This window comes from Sprattus sprattus (genome assembly GCF_963457725.1).
Source record: "Sprattus sprattus genome assembly, chromosome: 1".
In the NCBI taxonomy this organism is placed as follows: Eukaryota; Metazoa; Chordata; class Actinopteri; order Clupeiformes; family Clupeidae; genus Sprattus; species Sprattus sprattus.
In genome coordinates, this window is record NC_137920.1 from 28192934 (window position 1) to 28204159 (window position 11226).

Sequence of the window (11226 nt, forward strand, 5' to 3'; positions counted from 1 at the left end):
GTTTCATTTTGCAATGGATCTGAGGTGTTTTGCTCATTGGGTGTGTGGTTGTGCTAATTCTGTGAGGTGTAATGAGAAACATAACAAAGCAGTCAAAATTGAGTTTAAGCAATCGAGAAAAACTGTAATCTATTTCATGCTAAATTCTCTTTACATATAATAATAATAAACTTTATTTATATAGCACCTGTCATACAGAACAATGTAGTTCAAAGTGCTTAAGGATGTACGTGCAGTGATACAATATAAATCAAATAAATATAAAATACAAATAGGGAAGGTGCATAAAGATTTCAGTTTTATTTGAACCAAGATGACCCAAATCCGAATCGAGGCCAAGAACTACATCTGATGGAAGACAGCACCTTATGCAAAACAATGTTCTGAAACATTTGCGACGTACTCTGCAACTCCGTCACACGCCTGTGGACAAAAAAATACATGTGCAATATCTGAAAGCGTTGGGGTGTTTTTTTTTTTTTGCGGCCACAGTGTATAGAGCTCATGCGTCACGTGACTTTTGATTGTCGGACGCCATTTTGGCAGTAAACATTACGACCGGCGCCAGCCTTGAAGAGTTCATACCGAGTGAATATACGTATATAACTAATAATAATAAATAAATAAAATATAAATTAAGGTTGAAAATGACAGCCACAGTTGGGTATGTTCAAAAACACAAACTAGCAAGTTACAGATGCACTGTAGTAGCTACCCAAGATAATAAACAAACATGCTAACGTGACACTGCCGTACCTAGTCAAGCTAATAAACAAACAATGCTAACGTGACACTGTCTATCAAACTGGGATAATTTAATACTTACCCTTGCAGTGATGATGCCAAAATTACAGAGATTAAGGCTAGCTTTACACGACAACGATCTGAACACAAACCGCAAAAGTGGCGTTGCGTTCCCACTTTTAATTTCGCGTTTAGACGAGAGTCTTTGGGTGGAAATCTGCATGCAGAAGGTGACGCAAAAGTGTGTGAAATTGAACTTAACCGGTGTAGACGTGGAGGTACTGCAGGATGTATATGTGTCCATTCTATTCCACTATGGCTATTTTAACGCGATTGGGAGCTTATTTATGTATTCATTCACTTACATTTGCAGTGTTCGTGTACATTTACATTTAGTCATTTAAATTAGCAGACGCCTTTGGCCAAAGCGACGTAGGCTACAAGGGATAGAACAGTCTAGCTACGAGACCTAGTGTAATTAATGCGCCTTCTCTGTTCTGTTTTATCTGTGATTACTCGGCTTATTTGCTGAAATGACTCCTGGATAGATATCAAGGCAGCTTGAATCTCCGAGTAATGGAAATAATCCGACATGTTTGTTGTTGTTTGGCTGTACTGCACATGGATATGATGTCAACGCGTATGCGAGGATAGCCAGCGTGAGCAGCTCAGAGCACACTTTTGCGTTTTCAACCCTTTAGACGGGAACGCAACGGTGGAGCGTTTTTAAGATTTCCACTCTGGAGGGTGGGTTCATTTCTTTGCGTTTTCAAGCCCCAAAAACGCTGTCGCCGTCTAAACGAAAGGCACATCTGATAAAATATTTTGTCGTTTTCACCCGGGAGCGTTGTCGTGTAAAGCCACCCTAAATATAAGTGACCCATATAACGCTCCTGGGGTGCTTTTCAAGAGCATAACATCCTACAACGAAGAATATATTTACCTGACTTGCGCTACGCTGACATCCACAGCTATCTGCTCAATTTTCCCTTAGTTTATACTGGGGACTCCCTCAGAGCATACAAAGGCTTGGAGGCTTATAAATGGTGTCAGTCCGGCTTCGTAACACAACTTCGACTGTGGAGTCTTGCATCCAAAAACTTCGGCATCATCACTGCAAGGGTAAGTATCAAATGATCCCAGTTTGATAGACAGTGTCACGTTAGCATTGCTTGTTTATTAGCTTGACTAGGTACGGCAGTGTCACGTTAGCATGTTTGTTTATTATCTTTGAACGTACCCAACCTAAGTGGCTGTGATTTTCAACCTTAATTTATATTTTTTGAATTTCATACATAGGTTAATCACTCCCAACGGCTAAATGACAGTCAACTGAAGCCGTGACTGCCAGTCAGTGCCTGTCAGATAACTGACGCGATTACTGCCAAAATGGCTACGCCCATCGTTTTTCGGCACGCGACCAGCAACTATGACGACAGGCGCAGGAACTCTATTGAGTCATCTACACTTGCACGCAAATCTATTGTAAAGTGCAGTGTGTGTTGCAGCTTTTGATCTCGGCACAGCAAAACTGCTCCACATTCAAGCGTGTTGTTTCATTTATAGAATTAGACTGCAGCTGACATACAACATTCAAAATGTGCGTGAAGTGCGTATTTCCAGGTCAAAATTCGGTTTGATCATCGTTGATATTACAAAAATGTGATTTTCCGAAACTAGGTAGATGCAACCCTCTCTAGCGGAACATCCTGAAAACATAAGGAGATTTTGATTATGTTGGAACAACTTTTCAAAGACAATGTGGGTGGCTCTTAAAAGAGCCTTTGGGTTGAAAAGCGTAAAACGCTTTACTTGGAGCTGGTGTACTTGGTGACGGCCTTGGTTCCCTCAGACACGGCGTGCTTAGCAAGCTCACCGGGCAGAAGCAGACGCACTGCAGTCTGGATCTCCCTGGAGGTGATGGTGGACCGCTTGTTGTAGTGAGCCAAACGGGAAGACTCTCCAGCGATACGCTCGAAGATGTCGTTCACGAAAGAGTTCATGATGCCCATGGCCTTGGAGGAGATGCCAGTGTCGGGATGGACCTGCTTCAGGACCTTGTACACGTAGATGGCATAGCTTTCCTTCCTGGTCTTTCGGCGCTTCTTGCCGCCTTTGGCTGTGGTCTTGGTCACGGCTTTCTTGGAGCCCTTCTTCGGGGCGGGCTTTGCTGGCTCAGGCATGATGCTTTCTGTATGAGGATTCAGACAGAACTGCGGTACTACATGCAGTCGTGCCACCTCTATATATACAGCACTCTATGCTAATATTTCACCTAGGCCAGCCATGACCAGAATCCCAGACGATGGTTGGTTACTTTGAAGCGCAGGGGCGGGTCCGTCTGCTAAGGCCGCTCTGACCACAGAAAGATAGTTTAGTCCGCACTTCCCCTTCTGTTGTCATCTTCCCGCACTTTCTGAGCTACCTTGGCATGACTAAAGTGAAGTCAATATACGAGACCTGCGGCATTAATTAAGCCTCATTGTTAGTGATACATATTTTCAATAAATCTGCATCGTAAACACTGACAAAGTCTTTATAGGAGAGATTCAAGTAGCCTATACGTGCATCCATGAAAGTGAGTTGCAGCATATGACTCAATAACCGAATCGTTTTTTTCTTCAGTTAGAATATCTACATGTCAGAAAGACTAAGATGTAAAATTGATTATTGGTTCATATTTGGTTTCCATATGAGTGCTCCTTTGTGTTATGGGAGTTACAGTTTTTTTCAGTTTTCCTGTATGTCTTATGTTATCCCAAACAGATTAGGAAAAACTCCAAAAAGGTTTGCAGTGTATGACTTTGTTGGGGGCCCCAGTGTATCTTCCTGGGATTTCGTTGGTGAGATTGTTCTTTTCATTCACTTTTGAGTTCCCTGGCAATGGCCTGCATTTTACATTGCCTCACAATACTTTTGCAAACCCACTACTCTTGGTATATTCGCCACTTACATGCAACGTGGATCAGCTCATACAATTGTACTTTTGAACTTGGTATTGCACATTGGGGATATAGCCATGCTTATCATTAAGCAGTAAAGCTATGAAATCAGTGGGAATACATTTACAATGAACCTAACAGGAGAAGGCTCACTCAAATAAATAATTGCGCATTTACAGTGGCTGTTGGCCGTGTTGTGCAGGTTATATTCAGTATTAGTGCGCCGTATAGTTGACATCTTACACCACACATTGGTATTGAACATTCACATTTTTCAATTTAAACGCAATTGGAATCATGTTTTACGTAAGTATTTGGGTGGCTCTTAAAAGAGCCTTTGATTCTTGTCTCAGAATGAGGTGAAAGATTCTTAACCTCCAAAACCGTACAGAGTACGACCCTGGCGTTTCAGAGCATAGACGACATCCATTGCGGTCACGGTCTTTCTCTTGGCATGCTCGGTGTAGGTGACGGCATCACGGATGACGTTCTCCAGGAACACCTTCAGCACACCACGGGTCTCCTCGTAGATGAGGCCAGAGATACGCTTCACACCGCCACGACGAGCAAGACGCCGGATTGCGGGCTTGGTGATGCCCTGGATGTTATCACGAAGAACCTTACGATGACGCTTGGCGCCCCCTTTACCGAGTCCTTTTCCTCCTTTGCCTCTTCCACTCATTGTCCCTGTTTTAGTTTTTCAGCAATGTGTGCTCCTCAGCGTGTTGTACGACCGTTATATCCATGTGGAGGACCTGTTTGAAGACTATAAACACTCCTCCTCGTCCGTCCCTCCTACTTTTCTCTACTGGTGTTGGCGCGTACATGCAGCAAATTCTACGTCACCTTGACACGTCATTCAGTATTCAAAGTACATAGAATTTAAGTGGACGGTTATATCCAATCCTCTTTGTCTAAAATGTAACTATTATGACCGACCGAACCACTAGAAGGATCCATGGCCTTTGGGAGCTCGACTCTTTGTAACCCATACAGTCCATTTTATTATAGTTGTTTTCATAGAAATGCTACGGGATCTGTCTTTAAAGTGGTGTATGTAACCCTCTTTCTCGCTAGCCAGCTACCCATGATGGTGTGCGGTCTTTCAAACGCATTGTTCCTATAAAACAATTGGTCGTAATGAGTATTGTATGCTTCAAGCTCAAGCTACGTTTGCAATATTTTCAGCCGAAGATGTCAAGTCTATCAAGGTTTTTAATCCCCACCAACCAATTAAGCAATGAACACACATGGTATGGCAGTGTGTATTCACCTGCTTTAGGGCCAGAAAGAAAAGTTAATCTTTAAGTGAAGTTTATCCACAGTGGCTGATAATACATACACAGTGTGGTGTTAATACATCTTTAATAAGCTATTCAATTCTATCTAAATTAAATACAGCTGATGTGATCCCCAAATAATAGAAATATGCTTGCAGAATTCTGCTCATCGTTGTTATTTTTGTATAATTCAAACATAATTACAAGCCGGTCCATTAGATACTTTGTATCACCTAACCACTTCAGTTTGTTCCATTTTAAAGGTGTTCGCAATACATGGAGATTCTGGGACTTTGTGATTATTGTGACCATTGAACTGACATATCTGGAAACCAAGCAGCAACCTAAACTGGAAGGTGTCATTTTAACTATTTCATACGTTAAAATATTCAGTGATTTTGGAGATCACGCACAAAAGGAAAGGATGATATCCAGCAGGGGCCAAAATGAAGCAACGTTTGTCTTCCCGCAGGACCTACACGTTGATTGGCTCTCAGCATTCTCGCCTCAACCACTGAGGCAATGAGCAACGCTGAGCTAGAGGAGAATAAATACACTCCCCTCCGCCTCTTGCTACACTTCAGTATTCGGAAGAACCCATACAACTCCTAAAATGAGCGGAAGAGGCAAAACCGGTGGAAAGGCTAGAGCTAAGGCCAAGACTCGCTCCTCCAGGGCTGGACTCCAGTTCCCCGTGGGCCGTGTTCACAGGCTGCTCCGCAAGGGCAACTATGCTCATCGTGTTGGTGCTGGTGCTCCGGTCTACATGGCTGCAGTGCTCGAGTATCTGACTGCTGAGATTCTCGAGTTGGCCGGCAACGCTGCCCGTGACAACAAGAAGAGTCGTATCATTCCCCGCCATCTGCAGCTGGCTGTGCGCAACGACGAGGAGTTGAACAAGCTGCTCGGCGGAGTGACCATCGCTCAGGGTGGTGTACTGCCCAATATCCAGGCTGTGCTCCTGCCCAAGAAGACCGAGAAGTCCAAGTAAATCTAATCTCTAAAATATCAAACAAAGGCTCTTTTAAGAGCCACCCAATTACTTTTTAAAAGTACATTCCAAGTTGCTTAAAGTGCCACTCTGGCCCCCCTCCAATTGGCACATACACTTATCAGAAAAGGTATTCCAGTTGTTTTCTTTAATAACTGGTGTAGCAGGCACAGGTCAATGCCATTTGTGTTACTTGCATATATGTAAACACCAGCAGCCTAGCTTGATTTTGATACATACCCGAACATAAACACACTATATTTAGGCACTCGATTTACTATCATTGGGTTGTCCTCGACACAGCCAGAAAGACCAAAGGACCTCAGCCAATGTACAAACACACATAATAATTGTCGAGGTGACATAAGGTTAACTATACATTCAGAAACGTCTTGTTGATACCCATTGTTTAGATGTTTGTGAGCCTCTAGTTGTTCAGGGTCTCTGGTGCACCCATATAAAAACAATGAGTCAAAGTCTCGTTTAACGTTTTGAAACGTTTGAAACTATTGCGTCTCCACTTATGTATCGCCACAATCTGTTTTTGGACTTTTTAACTAGTCTTTCACTTTTGGTTAGATGTGAGATCATTGGAACGTTTATTGAGTTAAACTATGTGAGACATTTAGAGGGAAAATCACTATTTGGTGGAGCTGTTAACAATTCATGAACATTTGAAATCTGAGACTGCACCCTTTTATTTGTAAGACATTAGAAGCCTTCTTGAACAACGTGTTGTATTTTAAAAGCTTGTGTAAAATCGTAACTAGTCACTACTGCCATCAAATGTAAGGGCAGTAGAAAGTGTAAGTTAACCCCAAGCTCTGAGCCTAACACACCACCTTGTGCGATGGTGACACCACAAAGCAATTTGTTCAACTCCTCGTCGTTACGCACAGCCAACTGCAGATGAAGGAGGGTTATCCAGCCCCCTGCATTTTTCTGAAAAATAATCATCAAAATCAGCATGGCAAGGCTCAGGGAGATTTCAAACATTAAATGGTGTTTTTCTCTGTGTCACAGTTAGAGAAACTTATTTTCTTTGTGAAACTGCCCTCCTCTTCTCCTATGTTGATGTCTGCTGTGATGGGGAATAGTGAAGTGTATGGCGTAGAAAAGAGTATGACCTGGACCAAGTGGGACTTATAGTTTAGTCTGTGTAAGTCTATTGTGCCTTGCTAGTGAGGACAGGTTTAGTGTTTAGGCAATCCAACGGAAATACCTGATGATTCAAAGGCATGTGATCTTATAACATGTACACCTGCAACTAATATCTCTTATCGTTTAACTTCCTCTCAGTCCTGTAACCCATCCACGCCTACACTATACCATGATGTATGGAACAATATCATTACAGTTTTTTCTCGATTGCTAAAGCACATTTTTGAAAACAGGGCCCTGTTTTTCAAAACACTACACACAATTAGCACCACCACACACCCAATTAGTAGAACAATTCACATCCTTTGCAAAATGCAACATTCATCTAAAAACAATACACTAATTTATCAAAACAAATTGTGTTACCACAAACACACACACACATACACACACACATACACACAAACACACACGCACGCACGCACGCACGCGCACACACACACACACACACACACACACACACACAACACACACACACACACACACACACACGTATTCAACTTATAACTTATCGTTTATTCACAACACGCCTATGGTTCCTGCCTTAGGAAAAGTGTCTGCAACAACTGAACATTGTGTGTAGTGATTTGACAAGGTGATGTGTAATTGACATTAGAGTGTAAAGCAGGAAAGTCAGAGTCTATACAGATAAGGGAGTGTGAAGAAATGCCAAATTGGGTCGACTGATTGGTACATGAAGTTTTTTGTGTGAAACACTGTAATTCTGTTTGTACCAGTAACACACTGCTGCTGCAAACCTAAAACACTTTTAGCAATTCTACACCTCAGTGATTAGAGTGTAAGTGAACAACACAGGAAAAGTGCAAATATACAATACATTCACCAAAGTTTTGTACGATTGCATAAACACTCAAATCAAAAGTATTACACAATGAACAAAACCTTACACTCAAGGAGCAAAACATATGCCCAGATTTGCACCACTATAAGCAGATGTCGCATTTCTACTTCTCAGTGATTAGGGTAGTGTAAGAGAAGTACACAGAGAAAGTGCAAATATACAATACATTCACCACAAGACCAATGCTGCGGAAAATATAATTAATTTCTCTCCATACACCCAAAACCAGTCAACATTGAGAATCACAACAACGAGTTTCCCAGTTGTCATGCTATTACAGTAGTGTGCATAACACTTTAAGCTCAACAAATATCAGACCAACATATTCTGTATCCAGGTTACAATTGCAGTAAAACTAAAATAAAAGATCTGAAAATACAGTACAAATACGTTTTTTTTCCTTCTTTCCAGAATGAGTGCCAGTGTTGACTGAGAGACATGATGGACATTATTGAAAATGGTATGGTCACCGCTCATTTTTGGGTTCAGTATAGTACAAACCTGAAATCGTCCCAAAGGCACGAACTGTATTCGACCATATGGGCTACAACTTTGATTGTCTTTAAATGTATCTGTATTTACGAAAGTGTTCAAAGTGTTTGTTTCCAATAAATGTTCAAAATGTCTGCATTCCCATTAGGATGTGTGTCTGCTGTGATGTCGGATCGGCCGAATATGTCTGGCAGCCATGTGTTTCACTAAGTCCAAACAGATCCCATCTGAAAAGCACAGATTCGCACAGGGTACTTTATTACCGATTGTACGGGTCACAGAGGTCCATGGTTTGTTCTATTGCTCACCGAGGTGCAAATGCCAAATGATTTTACAACTTTTTTAGAGGAGTTTTCCTCAGAAAAGAAATATGGGTTGCCACGACGCCCCTGTCACTTCTACGGTTCTCTGTTCGTTGAAACACGGAAAGGGTGAAAATGCGAGGTAATTTAAGTTTGCTTTAAAGTGCAAGGTGTGAACTTCACAACCGACATCTTCATATCCGCACATTTTGTTTCGTTAGACACATTTTGTTACAAAATGCGAGTGGAGAAAACACAAGCGAGTCCATCACGGAAGAGAGGAATGGAGAGCTCTTTCAGTTGAGTCTCAACGGTTCTCATGCCTATGTTAAATACAACCCGCTGGCGACTCGTGGTACTCGTTCACTCGATTCTCTCGTACTCTGATCGTTAGACACCACGAAACTATGGCTGAAGTTGCCCCAGCTGCCGCGCCTGCTAAGTCTCCCAAGAAGAAGGCTCCAAGGCCCAAGAAAACCGGACCCAGTGTGGGCGAGCTTATCGTCAAATCCATCACTGCATCCAAAGAGAGGAAGGGAGTTTCTCTGGCTGCCCTGAAGAAGGCTTTAGCCGCTGGTGGATACGATGTGGAAAAGAACAACGCTCGTGTCAAGGTGGCCATCAAGAGTCTCGTCTCAAAGGGCACACTGGTTCAGACGAAAGGAACTGGCGCGTCCGGCTCCTTCAAGCTGAACAAACAGGCAGAGGTGAAGAAGCCTGCGAAGAAGGCTCCCGTCAAAGCCAAGAAGCCGGCAGCAAAGAAGCCCGCTGTAGCCAAGAAGCCCAAGAAGGCAGTGGCAAAGAAGCCCGCAGCTGCTGCAAAGAAGTCTCCGAAGAAAGCCAAGAAACCCGTTACGCCCAAGAAGGCAACGAAGAGCCCCAAGAAGGCCAAAAAGCCCGCCGCACCCAAGAAGGCAGCTAAGAGCCCCAAGAAAGCTAAGGCAGCGAAACCCAAGGTGGCCAAGCCTAAAGCCACCAAGGCGAAAAAGGCTGCCCCTAAAAAGAAGTAAATATTGCGCTTCGCGTGCTGCTCTTTGTAGTTAAACAAAGGCTCTTTTAAGAGCCACCCAACATTTCATTTGAATGCATCTCTTCCTACACTGGTGATGGTCAAATCTAAAAAAAAAAAAAAAAACATGATTTTGCACCTCATATTGTTAATTGCAGTCAAAACAGAGAGAGAAAAAAACTGCTTCGTTTATATTTGCTTTGTTAATGTGGAACGCCTTGGGTCTCTCAAAAGCATTACACCTGCATTGTGACATGCACGTTGATAAGGTTACACAAAGATACATTGAATTCATGAACCATCTACATTCCATTTCAACTCACAAAATATCTCAAGACGAAAAACATAAAAAGCTTGTTACATTGTAACCAATTTCAGTACAATGATTACGTAACAGTGGGTGTTATCCATTGTTTTACCAAACACGTCACACAAATATCCAGTTGACTCCTCAACCAGCTCAATTTGACTCATTATTCGCAGATAAGAGTCGTTGACAAAATAGAGTGATTTATTAAGGCCATTGAAATTCAAGATTTTCGAGAAGAAGCGGGAAAGGGAAGGATAGAAAGCGGCCGACACCAAACTAAGCTTGACCTGATGTCACATGGTAAGCTATAAATTGATTGGCTCTCAGTACGGTGGTTTCAGCCAGTGAAGGAGGGAGACAAAGCATATACACAGAATACTGGCTCACCGTGTACCTTCACATTTGTGCTTAGAAATATTGATGGGAAGTTGGGATCATTTTACTGACTCGGTTCCTTGAATGTCGTTTACTCAACATTTTATAGCCAGTTCCATGGCCTTAATATGTCCACTGCAAACACGTATCATATTCTCATGAAGTTAAGTGTCATGAGAATCTCTTCTGAATGTCCGGAGAATGGATGCAACTGAGAAGCGGCTTATGTTTGGTTGAACCCTCTGGCCAGCCTCATGTATGGTCAAACCCATGTTGACCTCATGGTTGAACACATTGGCCTGAATCTCTAAAGAGATACAGTAATGGCTCTCTTTCTTGCTCTTCCTCTTCATCCTTTTACTCATTCTCCTTCTCCTCCTCTTACTCTCACTCCTCTGCCTCTCTGGTCACCTCTCACTGCAATGTTGCCATAAATTGTTCTCCAAACCAGGAGCTTATGTTTTGATTTAAAATTGCACAACAGCTTTGGAAATGGAAGTTTTGCTATTTGAATAGCAGTGGGTTCTGTCTGAAAACAAGGAGGTTTTCGCATTGATGAAGTGTGCAAAGTAGAGAGGATGGTGTTTAGTGTTTTGAAGAAAGTGTGGTTAACAATTGAAATCTGTGTCTAAAGCAGAGAATTTTGTGTTGTGTTTTGAAGAGTTCATATCAACAAAGAACAAGTGCGTTGTGAGTAGTGAGATGCAGGGTACAGTACTATAGGGGTACAAGGAGGAGAAAGAACCAACAAAAATTAG

General features: G+C 42.4%; 4 protein-coding genes across 4 annotated transcripts; 2 read left to right on the top strand and 2 right to left on the bottom strand.

Annotated features, from left to right (window-relative positions):
- Nucleotides 1-453: 453 nt before the first annotated feature.
- LOC308379011 (histone H2B 1/2-like) lies at nucleotides 454-2932 on the bottom strand. Its single transcript, XM_080856052.1, has 2 exons — nucleotides 2621-2932; nucleotides 454-1858 (listed from the first exon to the last, which is right to left on the bottom strand). Exons 1-2 carry the CDS (start codon nucleotides 2925-2927, stop codon nucleotides 1794-1796), a joined length of 372 nt encoding a protein of 123 aa, XP_080712178.1. The 5' UTR covers nucleotides 2928-2932; the 3' UTR covers nucleotides 454-1793.
- A 1124-nt stretch (nucleotides 2933-4056) lies between these two features.
- LOC308379030 (histone H4) lies at nucleotides 4057-4368 on the bottom strand (the record flags this gene model as incomplete). The annotated part of the gene is made up of 1 exon (XM_080856078.1): nucleotides 4057-4368. The coding sequence occupies one exon, from the start codon at nucleotides 4366-4368 to the stop codon at nucleotides 4057-4059; it is 312 nt and encodes a 103-aa protein (XP_080712204.1).
- Nucleotides 4369-5579: 1211 nt separating this feature from the next.
- LOC308379002 (histone H2A-like) lies at nucleotides 5580-8452 on the top strand (the record flags this gene model as incomplete). The annotated part of the gene is made up of 2 exons (XM_080856040.1): nucleotides 5580-5953; nucleotides 8392-8452. 2 exons carry the CDS (start codon nucleotides 5580-5582, stop codon nucleotides 8411-8413), a joined length of 396 nt encoding a protein of 131 aa, XP_080712166.1. The 3' UTR covers nucleotides 8414-8452.
- A 729-nt stretch (nucleotides 8453-9181) lies between these two features.
- Nucleotides 9182-9784, top strand: LOC308378982 (histone H1-like; the record flags this gene model as incomplete). Its single annotated transcript, XM_080856017.1, has 1 exon — nucleotides 9182-9784. The coding sequence occupies one exon, from the start codon at nucleotides 9182-9184 to the stop codon at nucleotides 9782-9784; it is 603 nt and encodes a 200-aa protein (XP_080712143.1).
- Between the last annotated feature and the right edge of the window lie 1442 nt (nucleotides 9785-11226).